Raw genomic sequence first — 22,749 nt, 5'->3', positions numbered from 1 at the left:
AATCTACAGAAAGAAGCTTTCTGGCTACTCTGTGCTCACTTTTTTGGCATTGGCCATTAAAACTGGGTTATTGCTTGTTGTAACTAATTAGTAATTGATGATTCATTTAAGCCTTTCTTTTCCTAAGTGACTTGTTATTTGGGACATTCAGATCCTGAGGCATTCTAATTAAGAGCATCTGGTCTCTCTTGATGAAAATGTGTCCTTTTCTGGATCACAAAATTGCACATCCAAAATTATTAGCCAGCCTTCTTGGCACAGTAATGTTGAAATGCAGTGGCCCCACACAACAAAATTTCTTGGGGTCTCTCTTAAACCTTTGATACAGAGGATTCCCACGAGCCAATACTTTCAAGGTCTCCCCGGTCCAAGTAACAATACATTAAAGAAGGATTAAACTTCTTAACATCACATGAGCCTGCAGTCACTTTCTCAAGGCCTGATTTTCCATTTCTACATGTATATAATTCACATCTAAGAATACAACATGAATGTAAAATGCTACTACACATGCTGCATTCACTCTGCATGGATAAAAAATTAATTCTTCTGTTTGTTATGATAGTGCAGACAGATCTTTCATAACAGGATCTCAGAAACCAAACATCCTTCTTCCCCTCCCTTTTTGGAGAGCCAGGGTAAAAAGAAAACAGATGAATAGTCTCATTTACCGTTTTCGACACGTAAGTCGTACTTGTATTCATGCAGCTCAGACTCTCCTCATTGCAGCAGCCTCCACATCTGAACACATTCACACAGGGGGGCTTGAAAAATTTGTTGGTTGTTGTACCCAGCTCTTTGGCAACTTCCACACAGGTTTCCCTTGGCACACATTGAGTCTTTTGCCATTCCTCATCTATTACTGGAGAAAACACCATTTTTATGAGTAATTATGTCAAAGTTAAACCTCTTGATTAGTGAAGCAGAAGCATTATTTAAATAAAAATGAAGTACTGGCAGGCCTTTTGCACTTACTTGGATCAATTTGCACTTACTTGGATCAATCTAAGGATCAGAGAGAGTCTGATTTCAAAATTATCCCAGTAACTTACACCAGCTTACTGGCAGAGATTGTTGCATTTATCCGCCTTTAGATTTCAATGCAGATGACCAAAATCTCTATTAATTCTGGTGGGTTAGGTACAGCTGCATCGATTTCCCCTAGCTGAGAGTCCCCCAGCTTCACACTGTCTGAAAAAACTGCTCCCCACCCTGTTCCCCTTCACTCCACGGTCACCTTTCTTTTTGTCATTTTATCCTCACTCTGCATGTACCCCACCACAGACTCTCAGTAGAGCACGGGCCCGAGTGCAAAAGCACCTTAATGATCAGCAGATTCTGGTCAGAGGGTATTAATACTCCTGCTGGATGTCAGCCAGTGAGCAGTGTTTCCAAACTGCCTAAGGAAATCCAAGACAAACAATCTCACACCTCAGTACCGTCAGGGGGTTCAAGTTTGAATAACAGGAATATGAATTCAAGCATAATCTGTCTATTCAAAACACTGTGACATCTTTCAAATACTGAATTGTTGTAGACTAGTAGACTAGAGTTGACTGATCTGTCACATTCTGACTGTAAGAAGAAATAATGCATTAACTGATTAAACCAGACAGAGAAAACAGTGACATTTACATAATACAATCCTGAGTCTTGTCAAGAAGTGGCCCTGCTTTTTTTGGCTTTTGCTTACCTGATTCAAGTTATGAAATTACTCAAGAGTCATCAATGCTTATGCTTTAAGTTCTCCTTAAAATTATGAAAAACATTTTTCCTGTCTGCCCTTGTCCATCAGGCTTATGAAAGATCAAAGACAACTTCTACACTATCAAAAAAAATGCTCTCTCTTCCATTGTAGTCCACCTTCCTAATATTTTGAAAAGAGTGCCTAAGTTTACAGGGAAGTTCTGGGGAAAAATCTGAAATAATTTTAACCTACATATTATACCTCGCCTTCAGATGAGCATTTATTTTTTTCCCTTTCCTACCTGACTTTCCTTTTCTTTTTTTTTTTTAACTTTTTCTTCAACTGACTGTGTATATTTAAATAATTTTGTTTATTCCTACAGTCCTTCCCCTGGGATTGATTCACTCCCTTTCCTAGTCATGAAAAGAGTACAGGAAATAAGAGCCTGGGGTCCGAATTCTGATTTTACAACATAAATTAAGAGAAGAATCATTGAAATGAATAAAATTTTCTAGAGTAATGTTAGTCTATCAATATAGCAATCTAATCCTAGCCTTAAAATAGAAAATAAAGTGTTTGCCAAAGTCATTATGGTATGTGCATGTAATCACTTCAGATGTCACTTCAATGAGTGTAAGCAGTGATGACCTTTCCAACAGAACACATCCTCACTTTATTAACCACTTCTTTAGCAGAAGGGCTGTTATAGGAATTGGGTGTCTTGTTCAGAAGCATCATGGTCACCCTGATCTATCCTGTGAGCAAGCACAGGGCAGTTGCTGAAAAATTTGGGTCTGATAAGGACTCCAGCTTGAAAGTGTTGCAGTTCTTAGCTGAGCTGCTCAGAGGAGGCTGTGGTTAGACAAAGTGACGCAAACTTTCAGTGAATTCATTGTTAAAGCACTAGAAAGGAGGAAGAAAGTCCTGAATTTGCCCTTCTGGAGTTTAGGGTGCTGTGGAAGATGGTCTAGTGAAACAATGATGAGTCTCAATCCAGCCTTCTCATCAAAACTCTTAAAACAAAACAGATGGCCTTGGCATAAAGCTCACTATTTAATGACTGGGAAGGGTGTGGGAAAGAAATACATGTTTGTAGGCTTGGGGTTTTTTAAAAGGAGCTTTAGTACCTTGAATGTACTAAGATATTAGAACGAATGTCATTTCTGCCCTGGGATAATTTCACTTTGGATGGAGGAATGGAGACGATGACCCAATAGGCTTTTTTTAAAAAATCTTGAATTTCAGTGACTTGCCTTTAAATGAGAAAGCTGATATCTCTATGTCTAGAGTTAGACTTTCAAAGGGAAAATAGGAAGCAACCTAATAGCTATTTCAAGTAGAAAATTGTATCTATATGACTATAGGCATAGAACCACAGAACAGTTTGGGTTGGAAGGGACCTTAAAGATCCTCTAGCTCCAACCCTACTGTCATGGGTGGGCACACCTCCCACTAGACCACGTTGCTTCGAGCTCCATCCAGCCTGGCCTTGAGCACTTCGAGGGATGGGGCACCCACAGCTTCTCTGGGCAACCTGTTCCAGTGCCTCACCACCTTCACAGTAAAGAATTTCTTCCTAATATCTAATCTAAACCTATCTAATCTTTCAGCTTAAAGTCATTCCCCCTTGTCCTGTCACTACATGTCCTTGGAAAAAGTTCCTCTCTATCTCTCTTGTAGTCCCTTTTATGTACTGGAAGGCTACAATTATGTCTCCACTTAGCCTTCTCTTCTCCAGGCTTAGCAGCCCCAAGTCTCTTAGTCTATCTTCATAGGAGAGATGCTCCAGCTCTGTGACAATCTCAAATTAGTCACAGCACACTAAATGGCATTGTGACTCTATTACCTCAACATTATTTACATTATAAATAAATACATACATATTTACATCATAAATACTAAATTATATTATTCTGCCAGTGAAAAATGCCCATTTCAATATGTCCTGCCTCAGTAACACCTGATAACATCCTCTTTTGTCATGCTGTTTTGACAAAAGGAATATTTTAATTTTGCAGAAATGCTGGTGCTCACTAAATGATCAATAGTGAGAGTTACAGAGAATTCTATAATTTAATAGAGAATTACAGCATTTGACACTGGGTACCACTTCAAATAACTCTATGGATTTTTAATGTTGCTGACTAGAATTATAAAGGTATATAAACAAAATGTTTATCATTAATTAAAACCATCTTAATTGTTCCAAAGGTGTGCATTTTATTTAACTTGTTTTCTGTACAAAATTTCGATGAGAAGTTTTAAAACATGCCTGTGATGTGAAAGCCCTCTTCAGACTGGCACTTGTATATGCATTTCTGTGCTGTGGCTCAGAGAAGCAGTTTAAGGCCTTCAGTCAGACATAATTTAGCTGAATAATGGTGTGTGAATGTGGTTGAAGTTGTTGTAAAAGTGGTATTGGAACAGGATCAGCAATATCTGATTTTCCACAAGGAAAGCGATATGATCATATCACTTCAGGGTAAAGACAACAAAAAAGATTAGCTTTGTCTGTCCTTCATTAGTCTACAGTGTAGCTTTGCTGTAGAATATCCAATTGCTAGACCAAAATTTAGTAACTGATCCTTTATTTTATATCCATGAACATGTAATGTCTTTTGAGTCTTTCAGCTATGAGAAATAAAATTCATTTTTGCTCCAGATGAGGGAGTAGACTGTGATTCTCAACTTTCAGTTGCTGTTTGGTTGCTTCAAGATCTGCTTTTCTCTGGGGAAACTTCCTCAAATAGATTGAGGTTAGGACAATACCTTCTTTCTCTCAATTCCCACCCAGATGCTGCTGCTGATGCAGTGCCTTGTATCAGAGCACACCTAATAAAAAAGGGATTTCTATGCCTGCAGTAAAGTTCATTCATTTCTGCTTGCAAGCAAATTCTGAGATATAGCACAATGCTGCTGGCTGGCCCCTTTGCCAATCATTCTGACTCAGTCTTTGCACACTGACTTCTCCTTTTTTGGACTGACAGATCCCTGCATGGTACAGGGAGGTGTACTCAGACTGTTGTCTGACGTTTTTTCATACACAGTCATTTTCCATTAATGCCCTGTTGTTTCCAGTATGGGTGTATTCTAGGAAGCCCCTTGTATTTAACACTTTGCTGCACAAGAATCAGGGGACTTGAAGCTGAGATCAGACTCATCCACAAACCTGCACCTACCTTTCAGTGTGTCGATGTCATAGAAAGCAGCAGCAAATCTGGTCGAGCGATGTGATGCAGAGCGTGAGTCTAAATTGGCCAGACTCTTGAGTTTTAGCCTGCATTTCCACAGCTTCCAGTCCTCAGAGTGAGTAATGTGAAGCAGCTCTTCCAGGCTGGATGCTCTCCTAATCTGCTGTTCTGATCGCTCCAATGCTGACAGAGATGTCCTCTGGAAGGAAAGGGCGAAGTCAGAAAGCTGGAACTTTACAGCCTGTCCCCAGTGCATGGAACACTTGTACCAAATGACAGCACATTACTGAGGACATCTGAGAGTACCTGGGAAAACAGCAGCACACAGAGATGTCCAGGGCTTTGACAGTGTGCAGCACCAGACTGATCTGCAGGATTTGTGCCTGTATAAATTGGGAAGGGGAGATACCCACTTCATCACAGCCCTCAGAGCTATTTGACAAATGCAGACCTTACTGTGTCCCGGGTCCACAGGTAACCTGGCAGACAGTGATCACATCACTGCTGTGCCTGAGCTGGCCAGTCATGCCAGCGTGAATCACAGGTCACCCCTACAGGCAACTCGAATGAGTTCGGCTGGTGAGCCCAATCCATGTGCCTTTGCAAAAAGCCACCTCAAGGTGCCAGAAGTCTGGTTCCAGCCATGAGACACCACTGCAGGTCTGGTGATACATCTGGAAGCTGCACTAAGTACAAGGGCCCATCCACATGGCAGGCAAACATAGCATTCAACATGCTGCAAAGTGCAGGATGCATCTGCCTTCTCCTATTCTGACCACTGTTTAGTTCATGCCCAAGTCAGCCAACACGGCCTCATGTCCAACCTCAGGGCTGTGGCTGTGCAGCAGCATGAGCACGGTCATTGCATTTTCCACCTGTATGATGTCCATGACCACTATCTTCTCTTACTGGAGAAGACTTCTTACAAAGACCTACCTCATCAGTTTAAAGTTGATATTCACTTTAAAAATACCTGTTTAACACTTAATATAGCACAGCACCCCATAACAATACTGGTTTCTTTTGGTTGCTGCTTTCTGACATCTGTGTTTGTGCCTTTATCAAGGCATTGAGAATTTATTTCCACTGACTCACCAGATCTGCTGAAAACATTGCCTCCAACCCAAGTAAAAGGTTATCTTTGTAAATGTCTGTGTTGCACTGGACTGGTGCTCTCTCAGCTGTACTCCCTGGTCATACAGTGAGCTGTATTTTTTGGCATGAAAATAAAGGGCCGCAGTGCCAGCTGTCATAATAAAATGCCAGCTCTTAAAAGCAGAGCTGCAGTACAGGAGGCTGTCGATGAGATGTACAGCAGACAGAAGTCTGAACTGGTAGCAAGCGAGTGCTCTGTATAGGACTGGGGAAGGGGTGGGGAAAGCGTGACCTATAAGAGGAAGATTTTTAGATGAGATCTGAAACCCAGGCACTGAGTGCATGTTACTTGTTATTAAAACATCTGTGGCATTTATTTTGCAATGATACAGATGTTAGCCTGTACATACGGGCCAAGTTCGGTTTTGGGTAATTACCTTCCACTGACCTAAAATTCCCTGTGTAGTTAACTCAGAATAAGTTATTTGCTCTCCTTTTCTGCCCATACAGAACATTATACTGTGCTCTAGCAAGCTGCCATGTTTCATTATAGAGATGGCTGCTTCATAGGTGAATGATTTCTCATGCATTTCATATGTGGTAAAAACTGGAAACCCCATCTCAGTACTTATGGACTAATAGCTCAGAAGGAATGTGAATACTTAGCAACAGTAACTGAATTTCAAGATAGTTTTACAAACAAGATGCCCAGAATTTTGCTGATCCAGGAAAGCTGAAATTCAGCTCGAGGTCAATGTGTCAAGACTTATTTTTTCTAAGAACCACAGCTTATATTCACTCCCATTCACAAACTGTTTCCTTGATCTTGCAAAACATGCAAGTGTAGGACCAGCGCTGGCATGGTAATGGGACCAAAGATTTCAAAACTGAACTCTATTACCCATTGACTTTTTTTCTCTCTGTTTGTGGTAAAAAATATGTTCTACTAGACTGAATTTGCAGAGAACCTGTAAAATGAGATGAAAGTATTCTGTAACTTAGAAGACATATCCCTGCACTTCTTATAAGAGTCAGTAGTTTGGAACAACTAGCTTTTCCATTTCTTTTACTTACATATCAAGGGGTTTTATTAATCATAGAATCATAGTATTGTTAAGGTTGGAAAAGACCTCTAAGATCATCAAGTCCAACTGTCAGGCCAGCACCACTACCATTTTCACCACTAAACCTGATTCTTATCCTGATTCTTATATCAACAAAAGAAGTTTTAAACCTAAGATGAAAGAGTACAGAAAAAATAGACATGCCTCCTCATGATAAGCAAAGATATCTGGTTTTGTCTAAAGCAAGAATTTGTACTGCTTTAGGGGGGTTTATATTTTTAAAGCTATACAAATTCCTTGGTATGGATAGAATGCACTGAAATTAACTAACTTTATGCCTTCACAAATACTACTGTATAAAAAGGTGATTAGCAGAGGTCATTATTATACCAAAAACATGCATCTCCAATAGGATTTGAATTCTGACAATTAAAAAAACCCATCTCTGATATTGATGCATCATAGTGGTACTGACAAAGATACCTATGTATTCAGGTTGTTCCTTCTCTTACTGGTTTTCATATGCTGGATATTGGAGAGTATGGTCAAAGGAAATGAAAGGAGCAGTGCTCATTACAGAATTGCCTCTGCAGTCATCAGAAATGTATCCTAATAAACTAAATCATGATTGTCCAAAACTCACGCAGAGCCCTCAGAACTGGAAGTTATCACTTCTCTGTCAGATCCAGCTCTCCTCAACATTGCCTGGGCTATTCAGCCCTGAGGTAAATCTGTTGCCCCTACTCTCTTCCTGTTTCCTAACACCTATTCAAGCTCTGCAGTTTGATGGGACAGCCTGTTTCCTACCATGACACCACTAGAATAATTGTACTCCTTCTTATATTTGACTTCTTCCTCAGGGGAACAGATTTTACAGATGACTTTATAACTTCTTCACAGGATTCCCTATCCAGTATAGAATTTCCTGATGCCCTTTCCCACAACAACAACAGCACTAAGATAAAGTATGGTCTGTGCCTCTGAGCATTGCTGACACTGGACAAGACGGCGAGCTGAAGGCACTGCTGAAGGCTTTTAAGGGAGGTCTGAATCTCAAGTAGTTGTAGGTTTTTACAGTGGGGACATCTATTTTTCTGTGAGCTAGTTGCTCTCAGCTCCCTCTGTAGCAAAGACAGAGAAATATAGACACTTTTAGAGCATGATTCATTTAAAATCACATTGAAAGTCTTTTAGTGGCTGCTCAGCAAGGCCAGACTCGCCAGATCACAAGATGGATCAGCATGGTAGATCTTTGGTCAAACATATCTCAACATAACTATCTCGGGTATGAAACATCTGAAGAGAAGAACCTCATTTTGTTTCAATCTTGTTAAGTGCCAAAACAGGAACAGTGGAAAGCACCTTATGTTTTCCTTTTGATTCATTTGAGACTACTACAATGCTCTTATCCTAAATGTTCTTCTAAACTCTTCTAAACCCAGCAGACTGTTCAGCAGTCAGGAGGGTATCCCTCATCCTGATACACTTTGACCATAGAGGTGGTTGTCCACAACTTAAAAGCATTCAAAACTAATAGCTTAAAAAATGAAAAGTGTGAAAGGTGTGTCCTGCTCCACCAGCAGGACACAGCCCTACAGACTGAACTGCTTTGGCTGGGCACTCTCTTGCTGCAGCACAGCAGCACCGAATAGCATGTTGTCATTAAATCTTTCCAGAGTGTCCATTTCTGATCATGCTGTTCTGAAAAGGACAGCACCAAAGGAAAGCACAGAACCTCTTACGGTTTCAGATGATACCATGGGTGAAGTGTCTTAGGGCTGCTGGCACCATGCAGAGGGGGATACTTCTTTCATATACTGCAGTTTAAACTCAAGCCCTGTTTAGATACAGACATACTCTGGCTGACTGAAAAGACCCACTTAGAAGAGCGCAGCTTTGGACAGAAATGTAAATAAATGTTTCAAAATGTGAAATTGGAGGAAGGTGTTAGGTTCAACAGAGTCCTAGACTTACCTGTCATGTGATAATCTAGGACTTTATCCCTTCTCACAGTGATATCAAGTGGACAGCAGTTAAAATTAGCATTTGAACCGCAGGGGAGCTCCCCACTCAGCTACAGAGCAGGGAAAAAGATAGATGTCAAACTGACATTTCACTGACATTTCTGGAAGATCCAGCTCCTCACAAAAAGCAAGAGGAACAGTGCCAACTGTCTGCTTCTCCTGACTGTAGCCATCTGCACATGCCGTTTCCCACTTTTCAGATACCCCCTACCCCCCTTTTTTAGTCTTTCTCTGCTAACTACAGTCCTTCCTTCCAGGTTCCCCTCTTATTCTCCACTCTGCTCACATCATCTTGTACTTCTTGGCTCCCACTGTGCTTCCACGTTGTTTATTTTTACTTCTTTCCCCATATTCTGCTAGGTGAGAGTCTAATGAAAACTACCTCAGGCTGTGCTACTCAGCCTCCTGGTGCAGAGGAACATCCATTTTTTTTTCTCCCTTCCATGCCCTCATTCAACTTTCTCTTACATTGACACAGATTTAACAGTCAGCTGGGGTGAACTGTCACCATTGTGGGAGTTGTTGGTTGTAATGGTTGCAACCTAGATGTGGAGCAGAACTTCACTGCATTTGGTGTGGTACACATAAGTAGCAAAATTATGATCTCTGGTCCCAGAAAATTTAAAATATACATTAAGTCTTGAGAGAAAAAGAAACTAAAGAAGGAGTCATTGGGAAAGGGCCAAGACAATGTCATTTTCATGCTCCCAAAATGAACAAATTACCTGTGCAGCCATATCACTGGAAAACTCCAAATTTCCTAAACTTCTGGTACTGTAAATGTACACCTTGTAGTCCACCGAAGTCATAAGGCTATGGCCTGTGAGAAATGTTTGAGTAGAACTCTTTCATAACAAATATCAAAGTAGTAGATTTAAGTACTTCATTCTTATCTCCTCAGTGTGCTGGTACTCTTAATGTAATTTTTGTAAGTACCTTACCTAAAAATGGATCCCGTACCCAGAGATAAATCATATTCATAATTAAATGAAGTTGTATGTTTTTCAAAACACTGACTTCTCATATGTTCTAAAATTATTTTTCAACTCAAAGAGGAATATCTGTTTTCCTTTATTTGTGCTATGAGCAACATCATCAGGAAATGATAACGTGGGTTAGCATTGTGATTTTTGGAAAATTACAACTTTTGTCCTTCCAAAAGAAACCATAAGGGGCTATCTCTCTTCTTCCTAGCAATCCTGGATGCCAGAAAAATGCTAGAAGTAGTTAGCATTGGAGAGGAACAAGAGAAAAAGTGGTGATACATTCAGTGGCCTTTCCCACCTTGGACACTGACTTAAATCGGGCACTGAGTTCATTACCCCGTTGATTTATGCTATTCAAATATTTGGCTTATGCATCACGTCATACAGTTGCACAATCCCACACATAGCCTGTATTGTTCAAACTGGGCTCCTTCTTGAGTATTAGTGTTGACCATCTCCTATCAGGGCCTGCAGCTCAGCAGTTGGCACCTTTTCTCCATCCTTGACAAGCTCCTAGGTTTCTTGCCTAGGAAAAAAATACGCTTCTCAAACTGATGTCCAAGACAGCCAGCAGAACCCACTTTTTCAGAACCCTTTTTTTTATTGCATGTACTGTTCTTTTCAGCCTGACACAAATGATCTTTGCATTAATGATATGTTTCAGGATCTCCTGGAGGTATTTTGAGAAATAGCAAAAAATATAGAATATAATAGTAAAAAAAATGGCCTGCTAAGGTCCTAAATTTATTTCAGGACCTATAGCACAAATACATGTGAGGCTGTAGCAAGGTGAGGGTTGGTCTCTTCTCCCAAGTAACAAGCAACAGGACAAGAGGAAGTGGCCTCGAGTTGTGCCAGAGAGGTTTAGACTGGATATTAGGACACATTTCTTCACTGAAAGGTTCATAAGGCATTGGAAGAGGCTGCCCAAGTAAGTGGTGGAATGAGCATCCCTGGAAGTGTTCAAGAGGCATGTGGATATGGCACCTGGGTATATGGTTTAGTGGTGAACATGGTGGTGGCTGGGTTGATGGTTGGACTTGATGATCCTAGAGGTCTTTTCTGACTTTAACAATTCTATGATTCTATGATTCTGTTTTCAAGGCCATCAGAAGCTATAAGTATTTTTATTTAAGAAAACAGATGCATGGTGAATAATATTTTGTATGCATGAGAAGGCAAAAATAAAGCTTGATTGAACTCTGTATTTTGCTCAATCTGAGGAAAGTCCTGCCTGTATTTCACTCTGTACTCAAGCACACTCACAGACCCAGCATACATCCTGAAAGCTTTACACAGACGACTACTTTCCTGAAGCCCCAGCCTCACAGTCTTTCTCCACAGTAGGACATAAACCTCTGCTTAAAGCTAAACATGTGTAAGAGTTCTTCTGATAAGGAATGTTTTTCTGAGTTAGGGTCACAGATACTATCGTGGCAAGTGCTGCATAAATACCAGTGGAAATTTTCAACATTCTCACTGTGTCCAGGGCCAGGACAAATGATTAAGGAACCTCTCAATAACCTTGCACTGTTTTATGATCCATCCTCTCAGCGGTTAGCAATAAAAAGAAGGTAACAGTTTTATCTTGCCAGTAAAAGCAGATTGTAGCTGCATAACACAGAGTGATGATTTTATTAGTGTCATTGTATCACAAACTTGGCCAAAGACTTAAACTAAGGTCAGACTAAATCTTTCAAAATTAACTAATCTGGAGGGGTGGAAGTTTCACCTCAAAGTGAGGACACTTGAACACAGAGTACTGGTAGCATGCGAGGACATTTTGAACCTTCATGCCAGTGTTGTGTGCTTTTTGAAGCAGTAGCAACTGCATTCAGTTCAAGAGAAATGGTGTGGAAGACAGACTTGATGCAACCCAAAGCTGAATTCCCCTTGTGCCAGAGCTGCCTGAAGACTAATCTCAGAACTAGACTCAAACCAGTTTAAATACTAGGTAGATGATTCGTTGTCACATGAAAATACCAAGGAACTTTGCTTCTGTGTATGCTGCACCTGAGAATAACCTTCTTTTCTTCCATGATGCATTCCCCAAGGTGTTTTTACAACAGTGTATGAGCTGATTATAAGTGCAGGTTCATCTTCCAGACATAGAGTGCCTATAGCTCCCTAACATCCCACAATTATCAAAAATAAAAAATAATCTGATTCTATGATTCTATTCACCTGACTGAATATGAACTAGTTATCTAAAACTCCTCTCACAGTTAATGGAGAAAAATAGATCCACTGGGGGAACATTCATCTCCCTCTAAAGCCTGTTGAATAAACTGTGCCTCCAAACTGCCTCTTCCTCTCCACTGATGCTGAAAGATGAACCAGCAGATCGCCAGCTTAGCTGTAGCCAGGGGACCTGAATCCCACTCAACTGAGAGCAGTCAAATGAGATGAAATCCTCTCTCCTTATCCAAAGCACAAGCAATTTATGAGGTACACAAATATAACCATCCAGGAAGTGCAACTGCACCAGGGTCTGAAGGAGCTGGGGCTGGCTGAAGGCCAGCGCTGGCAGCTGCTGGGCAGGGGAATGCACTCCATTCCCGGTCACAAAGCTACGGGGTGGTTGCCCAGCCATGCTGTGGATCACAGCACACAGACTGTGAGCTGATGTGGCCAGGAAACTGAAAGGGAGTTCCCATGGAAAAGTTTTGTTCTCTCTTGGCAGGAAAATAAAGCAGCTCCTGCCATTGTGAGGCCAACACAAAGATTCTACATTTTCCTGGTGAGAATGGCAAGCTTACGTGGAGTCTCCAGTAAGAGGAACTCCTTTGAGGTATTTTATCATTATTAGTAGTATTTTAGCATTATTGTGTCTCCTATGAGTATGGAGTCAGGTACAAACACAAAATAAAGAGATAATACCTAAACTGGTGCCTACAACCAAACTAAAAGACAAGAGAAAACAGAGGAAGGTATTCACCCAAAAGGGAGTCCCAAGAAAACACAGAAAATATTGCTCAGAGTGATGGACCACAATTTGGAGATAGCAGGGGCTCAACCATTGCCAAATTTATCATAACAAATTTTGTCTCTAATACAGCATCTTATATCCTTGGGGTGTTGCATAATGGATAATAAAATAGTGAGAAAATCTTCTGCAGCTTGAAAACATGAGGCTTGGAGGAGTCACTTACTGCCTTATCAACAAGCAACTGCATCACCACATAAACATCTAGCATGAGGCATCTAACTCTGCCACATGTCTGACACATATTAGCTTCCAGTAACTTTATCATCACCATTGTATTTCACTTCTGAGGAGAGAAAGAGCATTTACTTTTCAACAGCTACAGTAAAATCATCATTTTGATTCTCTGTCAGCTATGAATTTCTGATATATGAAGTCTCATCCCTGGCTGCATCCCCTCTGGAAGCATCATTGTGTAATATTGGTGCACAAATAAGCTATTTTTAATTATAGTGAACATGACCACAGAGAGAAAAAACAATTAGATATTTTGACTTCCTACTAATATTGTTCTCTGAAACAGATGGGCTTTTCATGAGATTTTTAAGTGGCTGTTACAGTCTTTGTCATCATTATCAGAAGCATGGATGAAATTTCAGGAGCATGAAACACTTCATTCCACCTTCAAATGCTGACTGTTGTAAACGAATACTCAAATCTCTTCTAAAAAAGTTTCAGCTCTCTCAGTGCACTGCCTTGTCCAGACTAAATATTCATTTGATCACTACAGTTTACAGGGAGACTGACAGATATGTTACTTGTGGGTTTGGGAAGGACATAAAATGATAAAACTAATAGTTTGATCAGGTGTTGTATGAGGTGTCAGGCGGCTGACAGGGAGACATTGACCTGGGGCTGTCACATTTCTCACTGATACAGATGTGATGGTTGAGAGCCGCTTTTGCTAAAACCTTGTCAGTACACCATCTGACTGAGACCCAAAACTGGAGAGCAAGCTCTGCACTGCTCCATCTCTAATGTTCAATGTAGTAAAAAGTTTCCTCCAGACTCCCCTTCTTGAGAGTCTGTCTTGCTGGGCTCCAGTTCTACTTCCACTGAAGGTTGGAGACTTAATTACTTGTTTCCTAAAGTTCGTGGTCAAGGTGTGATAAAACAGCTTCTACTTTAGCTGAAGACGATATGTGTTCATAAATAAATCACATTAACTACTCCATGGTTTCAAGAGAACAGCTGTTTTATATTTTGAATGGCCTTTTGAACTAGAATAGATCTTTTGTGGTGCTACAGCAAACAAATCAGAGTTCTTGTACTTTAGTAGCGTGCTAACATTATCAAAATCCTCAGAGATGAGACATTTTGGTTGTTGTATTCTGTCTTGAATAAATCAAAATATTTAAAACAAGTAACTGAAAAATCGTACATGATTTTGTGAAAGCATAAATCTCAAAGGAATTCAGATGATTTTTCATGTCCAAAGCAATCAGAAACTGATAATATTTTATCAAAATACTTCTTACAACTATATACTTTTAGCCAGCTGTATCTTTACACCAAAATGAGGAGTTTTTTTCCAGCCAGAAAATATTCCGAGTATCAACTACAAATCTCATTAAACAAATCCTTCTTCCCACAGCCAGGTCTTTTGGCTCTCATGGGAAACATCCTCACAGCAGCTGAATGTGACTTTGAAGGTAACAACATTCAGTGTGCATGATTTTGTTGGCATTAATGGAAAAGCTGGACTGGTAGATGGAAGAAAAGAGTAGGTGTGCTAAGGTATGGAGTTTCTTCCTGTTCAAGCCTAATCATCTCCATTGAGAGTTTACCTTTAGGTCCCTCCTAAAGTGATCATGCCAATCAGAGTCGCTTGATAAGTGAAAAAACACAAGTGATTTGTCATAAATATCCAGTGAGGCAACTTGCTGATACATCCTAAATGCTACCGACAGCTTTGGGAGTCTTACAGTACATTTTCTGAGCCTCTACTTGTTTCCTGGTTTGTATGGTCTTGCATTGCAGCAATGTGTTGAGGCAGTTGTGATGCTGAACACAGAGTACAGCTAAAAACATTATGTAGAACTCACTTCACTATACACGAGGTTAAGTGCTGGTCTAACACTGTGACAGGGCACACATGTCAAAAATAGCATATTATATGTGTTTACAAAAAGCACGTCCAGGTTGTAGTCACTTTCTTTTGATATTTGTCCATTCTTTGGAAGTCACTGTGGTTTGGACAGTGAGTTTGGAATGGCTCAGTAACAGAGACCTGGATGAAATCAGATGCCTATGTATTCTTTTAATACTTGAAAATATTTTTTTAATGTGGTGAAGGGTCCTTCAGTTAGTTCTTTCACTGGTTTCTGGATTTGCCCCAAGACACTTCAGTAAAAGTTTTGGAAGTGTAACTAGCCAATTGGACAGCTGGGTTTCAAAATGTCACTTCACAAAGCAAAACCATTGCCAATACTGAATGAACTTATGTTACCCCAATCACATGCACACATTTTCCTGGAATTGTAATTTTTCTTAAGTAATATTTCCCTAGCAATTGAGGAAAATATCCTAACATGGTTTCTTAGTCACACTGCTAATTAAAGTGAAAAGTTTTGCCTGTTAGTATGGCACATTCTCTACGTGCAAAGTGACATGTGATATAGTAACATGATGCAACTTTCTCACAATTCAACATGACTCAAATAGAATTCCCTCCCCAACTGCACTCAAATAGTGATCATGCTGCAACCAAAACTAACACAGGGTGCCTCCCATCTGACAGCATGGCTCAGACCAACCCATCCTGACATCCTGATAATAAGGAAGGCAGTCACACCTTTCCAAACTATCCATATGGTGCCCACATTAGATTGCCAAATCCCACGTGTCCAACTGCATGTCAGTTGTACTCAGTAGGACTCTGCAGAAGCAGCAAGGACCCTAGATGGCGTCCTACCACCAGCTGAGTGGTTGCACATGTTAACTCACATTAGGAGGAAAATATAAAAAATACGCAGATGTCCTTCAGGAAGCTGAATTTTTCCTAATGTAAGCAAACTAAAATAGCCTACGCAATTGGTCTGCTATTCATTGATATGGAAGCCCATATATTGCTTTTTCACAGGGACATTAAAAAATAAAGTAATTCTGCTTGTTCTTCCCATGGGCAAATGAGATCTCAGCAGCCGTAGTAGGGGCACTCAGCATTTTGTTTCCATTCCTCAAATCCCAACAAGGTGAATGAAGATCTGCAAAACATGCTGGGGAGGTAAGAACCAGGCAGAGAAGTAGATAAGGGAATGGCACGTAGTAAGAGGAATAAGAAATCGCTAAGGAATAAGGGTTTCTGTAGGAAAGTTATTGTATCAGATTTACTTCCCTGCAGCAGAGTATCTTGGGCTGTTTTTTCCCCCCAGCAAAGCTGATCAATACAGTCTTTTTGGAACTACATCTCAAAGCCAAGCCCAAGAAACAGCAAAGGCCAGTTTTATACCTGGACTTACTTGCCCTGAGAGAAAGAAACACAGATCCCACTGTAGCAGTAACTGTAAAAAGTACTGTACAAGGTTTTCAGATGAGAGCCACAACTGATGGCTAATTTTAATTACTGCTGTCTTAATTTCAAACATCTGACTATTATAATTCATATCTCAAATGCTTCATCTGATTAATCTACACAGCCTGATATACTTTTCCAAGCTCTGCTCAATTCTCAGACATTACAGTCCTAGCTGAGATCAACTGGACTGGATCAGCAGCTGGAAGGGATTTTTTTTCTATTTCTCATGAGCAAGAACTACTCTTGATAAAGTAGCAATGTGTTAGTAGTTCCCTTTCCAAACTGATAAGAGCAAGGAGGGATGTTGTGTGGCATGGTAACAATACAGGATTGTTCTCTTATCCTTCAGTGTACCCTGTCAAGGCAGTAGCAGATAAGTCAGAACAGAGTGACTTCCCTCACAACCTCCCTGGTAGCTTCCCATTTCTGAAGGAAAAGCACAAACAATCATTTCTGCAGGAATGCAGCAAGTACATTTTCACACATTTTTGGCTCATCATGCCTATCAGAGATGGTAATCACAGAGAATCAAAAGCAGCAGTGACAAAACTGGGATAATAAAACACTTCTGAAAACCACAATTTCATAATATTTGTTTAAAAGAGTTTCCTAACTTTGAAAGGAAGCTGGATTTGAGGATGAAAAGCCTAGTTTAAACAGAGAAATTGTTTCCAATGGCATTTCCAGTTGCTTTTTCTAGCAGTTGAGCAGTTTGCTGTACTTTCAGGAGCTGCCTTGATGGAAGACATCCCATGAGATGGAAGATGTGTTAGAATCTAACTTTTCTAGAAACTGAGCAGCATTTGCAAGCAGTTATTAGAGAGGTGTGTCGATCTATCTGAGAAACACTGTCAGTGGTAATTACAGAGACAAAAGCTTACAGCAAGCTCTGCTGCTCAGGTTTCTTCACAGAGCTGTTTTGATTGTACAGACAGACAGACTCCAGCTGGCTCTAGGAAGGGAGATGTAAAGAGCTTCCTGATTCCTTCTGCTCATGGTGTGATGGTCTCCAGTATTTCCATGCTTTCCCAAGGGCAAAGCATCCTCCACTTAGGTGGTCCAGGGCCTCAGGATGATGGGGAAGTGCTGCTTCACTCTCATCAGTGGACAAGGACTGTGTACCAGCTGTGTTTGGAAAGTGGCTTCCCCCTCTGTCCAGCTTACAGTGACAATATGAGACTGTTGAATCTAAGAAGATGTGTTTGAGCAAAAACGAACACTCAAGGCTCTATCAATGTTTAGTGAAGAAGTAAAAAAGACTTAGCTGTGAAAAAGCAGTGCATGTAACAGAGAGCAGCCATGTTTACCTCCCAGCTAAGCATGTCTAACCCTCGGTCTTTTGATCAGAAAGCAGATTTATAGTTCAGTGACACTCCTCAGGCCTATCCACTGTAGGTTTCTCTCTAACAAACCAAAGGAGGATTCACCATGGGGAGAAGACCTCTAAAGAGGAAAAGACTGTGAGACTGTTTAACTTGGGCATGACCAGTTGTCCCTTGCTCTTGCCTGCCTCGCAACACTTCATTAATAATGTAAAGGGGCAGAATAGGGCAAGGAGCAACGAGACTCAAATTCTCAGAGATCAAGACCTTGAAGCCTCATTAGAGAGGTGGTTTTAGTGTTGGAGGGCAGAAGCAGCTCTGAGGGATCGTTGGCTTTTCTTGGCAAAAAATTTGCCTCAGCTCTGATGAATATAGGACATAGCTCTTTGCATCTAATTTTAAAATTCTGGGAAAAGTCACCTATGTCTGTCATTGCTCTAGGAGAAGAAAAATGTGTGGTGGAGAAGCAGGAATAGAGACAGTGAAGTTTGCGGTTCTCTAGCCTAGGGATTCCAAAATGTAAGAGACTTTCGGGAAAAAACTTCAACAAAGAATTTTTAAAGCATTTCCTGGTGGAAAAAAAAATAGATTAAAAAAGTAATGCTCAGTCTTCAGAAAACCCATGTGGAAATCTAACTGTTCCATGAAGACTTTTTATGTCAGGTTGGCACACTGAACCAAGCCACTTGCGTGCAAGGGAGGGCGATGACTGCCAGCCTTTACCTTAGCCCAGCTCCAGAGCTGAGCCCTGCTGGACACCTGCATGGATGTGCTGCCCCTGCTTGAGGCTGCCCACTATTTCCCATCATGAGCCTGTTCTCCAGTTGTGCCTCACATCATTCAATGTTCAGGCTGAAACTTTCCATGCCAGATGCCTGCCTCAAAATGACTTTAATAATTTTGTTTGCTTTCTCTGTCAAAATAGTTTGCCCGCAGTTGAGGATGAAGCTCCTGTTTTATCTACTCAAAAACATTTTCTGTCAGTCTCCTCTTTGCAAACGTCTGGTGTTTCCCTGCTGTGGGTCACAGGTGTGAAGTTTTGACACTTGAGGCATCTTTCTTGGCCCAGATATGTCTCCTGCTATCTCTGAAAAAAATTCACCCAAATGTAAAAGCCTCCAAGAGCAGCAGCAGAGGCCTGCCAGGGCTTTTCCGCATATGGGTCCTGTGCTGACTCCAGTCCATTCATCAGCAGAGCAGGACACTGCTGCAGGCTGCTGGAGGTCCAGACCATGGGGCTGAGAGCACAGAACTGCCCTTCCTCTCCCTCAGGCCACAGGCATCCAGCAACTAGGGAAAGGAAGCTGCTGGATTTGCCTATGGAAGGGAAAGGAGATGAACACTAATGTAAGAGGGCAAGACCCGGCCAAGGAGGCTGAGAGCATCCTTGGAGACCAGAGCTAGAAATGGGTCAGGAAAAGGAAACACAGGAAGTTACAACCACAGAGACAAAGTGAGAAGCTAGGGATGGAGGAGGGATGCAGGGACCATGGTCAAACGTGACTGGAAAGCAAAAGGGTCCATTAGGCCTGTCTATGAGGAGCTTGGACAGGACTCCTGATGCTTTCCGAGAAGCAGGACATCCTCACCCAGAAGGCAGCAAGTAGGAAGGGGGGCAGCACTTGGAGAGCACAAACGAAAGACCAATGAGGAAACTGAGACCCTAAGTCCTGGAGGTGAGGGAACACAAGTCAAAAGCTGGAGTAGAACAGGTCAGGAATGGAGAGAGGAGGGAGGAGCTGGGCCTAACAGGCAAGACACTCATGCACATGGTGGGGAAAAGGAATTCCTGTGCCCAGAAGAGGATGGCATTTCTGAAGAGTTGGGAAAAGCCAAGCTGCCATGGAGATACTTGCTGAATCATGGCAGCTTGTACATAAGCTTTTTAACGTTCACATCTTTAATCAGGATATTTGAGGAAGGGGGATAAGAGAGTATTTAAATCCTTAGCCCCCCAAAACTCTATTGCATGATACCACACTGACACCACCTGATATGGTTTAAAGCATCAACAAGTTTAAAACTTCAGGTATCCTGGGCTGAGCTCAGCTATTTGGACTCCTATAACAGGGAAGAGCAGGTTGCTAGTGCTTAACCCTTCCTAGGTCTCATTAGTTGTGTATTACCTGTACTCTGACCTCGGGGTTTTTATCCAGGTAATACTGCTCTTGAAGTTAAAGAACTTTGCAAAAATAAGGTAAGGCAGGTGAATGCAATATGTAATTTCTGTGTTCTGCAAATTCAATTTGAGGTGCAAATGGTAAGAATAGGCATAACCCTGTGTACCATCCAACACTGTAACATCAAGGACTTTTTGTGGTGTATATCAACATATGTACGCACACAGAAGGCCATAGTTCATACATGAGAAAACAACCTAGAAATCAAACATCCTTCTTAAAACATTAAAACAAATATAATCAACAGTTTAGCCAAATATCTCTGTCTACACTCAAAAAGCCAGAACAAGCAGAAAGCCAGTCTTTTCCTTGTGGCAATCAGCAGCCAATGCATGTGAAACAGCCCTCTTTATTGTGATCTACAAGATTCCTTTAGGATAGTCTTGGAAACTATCAGTGAATTGTTATTAAGTACAGTACCCTGTGGCTAAGCTGGCTGCTTGAGAGCAGTACCCGAATTTCAGTGAAAATCATCACATATGTACATATGTTGGTTGGACAGTCCTATCACAGTGAATAATCTATAAAACAGTTTAAACGAGCAAGAAAAGCTCCTGAATTTACTCTAGGCAAAGTGGATATGGTTTCAAAATTTAATTAAAGGACTTTCTAGTGGGTTTACTATTATGCTGAATAAACCTGTGTCCCACATGAGGACAGAATTATCACCTCTGCCAATTATACAGTGGTTAGTATTCTGTATTAGAAAGCAGTTTCTGGTTTAAATGAAGTGATTCCTACATATACAAACCAGTGATTTGTCATGCAGTTCTCAAAGGTAATGTGTACGAGACTGATTACTCTGCTCCTAATGTCTTCACAGAACTCATTGCTGAGGTTGTAAATTAAAAGCTTGTGAACAGTGAGCAGGCAAAGGGGTTAGTCACCAGTCATCCTGAGGCACACATAGCTCACCACTGCTGACTTACTGGGCTGGGAACAGCAGTCTGCAATTAGGCACATAACTTAGCATTTCTTTTCTAAAGCACAGGTCAGAATGCAGCGCACTTCACAGACTAGTGTGTGGTCATCTCTTGCAAGCAGGAGGTTTTCTGAAGTGAAAACAAAAACATTATCTTGTTTTGCTCTGCTAGTGAAAAACAAATAATTTGTTCTGGACCACACACTGAATTAATCATTTTTGGACAGACTGAACATGTAGGAACTTGTTCCAGTTTTTGTTCTGATTTTTCTAAATTATTGTCCTGGATATTCTCACACTGTCTCAGAAAGTTAGATCTGAATAATCCTACTCTCAACGTGAGACTTCAGCTGAAAGTTTGTTGCATGTATTGTATTCAGAAGAAAGGTTAATTTCCAGGCAATGTGCTCTATTATTTCTAGTTGTCATTGATTTTAAAATCCTGTATAACATCTCCTAATTAAGCAAAAGAAGAATGTTTCTCTGATTTCTGGGAAACAAGTGAGCAACAGATGAACACGTGTCTTTAGAGGAAAAATTTCAATACAAAAAATTCAATTCCTGCAATTATAAATACCCAAAATAAAAAAGTGTATTTAACAAGTGTTCTAAATGCTCTGACTCACTATTTTTTTTTTCAGATTTTGCTTTTATTTTGCATAACTGACTGACACCAAAATTTTAACTTAAGAATGAATTTTACAACAGGTATTTAATAGCTAGTAAAAAAGTAACAAAATGTTAAACAGAGAATATGGATTTAACTTCTTTATAGATTAATTTTCCTCTATGGCTGGTAACATTTCTGCAACCAAAAAAACCTCAACAACCAGGTATTAAAAGAGCAAAAATCTATCACCTTGCACATTAAATGTAGGTAATTCTGACAACTAAGAAGCACAGTAAATAAAGATCACCTACCTTCACAGATCCGTTCTCATAGTCAGATCCTTGCAGCAGATGTAGAAAAGAAACTATGAAAATATTCACAATTGCCCACGGTTTGTACATTCTGATGTTTCAAATCCACAGGTTACTACGCAGTCGTTGTCATACAGCTAGAGGCGTCTGTTTCGAAATGCATTTCTCTACCACCAGTACAGAAAAGGCTCCAGAATTTCTCTTATAAACTCACAAAGGATTTCAACATCCGAGAGTAAATATCTGTCTCTTTATTGCTCAAAACAATTGTAAGTCCATTTAGAAAATGTCATTTCTTAGAGCAGATTTTAGATACACTTGAAATAAAATCATGATGAAGTTTTAAATAGATATATATCTGTATGTATACACATACACACTCACGAGGGATCAGGTATGGATTCTAGTTAATGAAGTTAATATATCTTCCATTAAGACACAAAGAGGCATTCGAAATCCATCTGTGGTCCAGAAAATGTAAGAAATCTGCTCGATCCTGTGCTCCGTGTTACAGCAGGCTTTTAAGATGGTGTGTAATGGCCAGTGTTTTGAGCCGAGAGCTGTAATCCAACTCTGTATTAAAACTTTTTTCACAACCTTCAGGGAAGCTTGCAGAAGCATGTGTCTTAAATCTGATACAGACTTTGGCAGTAACACAGGCAAATTTTGGCTCTAATCCCATTTTGTTCCTACCAATAGCATAGCAGCTTTTAAGCTAACTGATGCAATCTAGACTCCCATTATTTTAAAGAAGATTACCTGAAACATGAAACTTCAGCACACGTTCTTACACCACACACATATTTTAAGTTACTTCTTAAAAAAAAAAACAAAACCAGAGGGAGGTAAGGAAA

The 22,749-nt window shown here is 40.5% G+C and overlaps 1 protein-coding gene across 1 annotated transcript in view; it reads right to left on the bottom strand.

The window, feature by feature from the left end:
* Positions 1-22,545, bottom strand: part of VEGFD (vascular endothelial growth factor D) — a 30,427-nt gene extending 7,882 nt beyond the window's left edge. The window contains exons 1-3 of the mRNA XM_051795047.1: positions 21,896-22,545; positions 4,867-5,077; positions 672-862 (exon numbers count right to left, since the gene is read on the bottom strand). Of these exons, the coding sequence (XP_051651007.1) occupies positions 672-862; positions 4,867-5,077; positions 21,896-21,985 (492 nt within the window). The 5' untranslated portion in view covers positions 21,986-22,545. The remainder of the gene's footprint in view (positions 1-671; positions 863-4,866; positions 5,078-21,895) is intronic.
* Positions 22,546-22,749: the final 204 nt, after the last annotated feature.

This window comes from Manacus candei, unplaced genomic scaffold (assembly GCF_025592945.1).
Source record: "Manacus candei isolate 608988 ecotype Guabito, Panama unplaced genomic scaffold, ASM2559294v1 h1tg000041l, whole genome shotgun sequence".
In the NCBI taxonomy this organism is placed as follows: domain Eukaryota; kingdom Metazoa; phylum Chordata; class Aves; order Passeriformes; family Pipridae; genus Manacus; species Manacus candei.
Note: the sequence above shows the minus strand (reverse complement) of the source record. Positions and strands in the feature narration are given on the sequence as shown.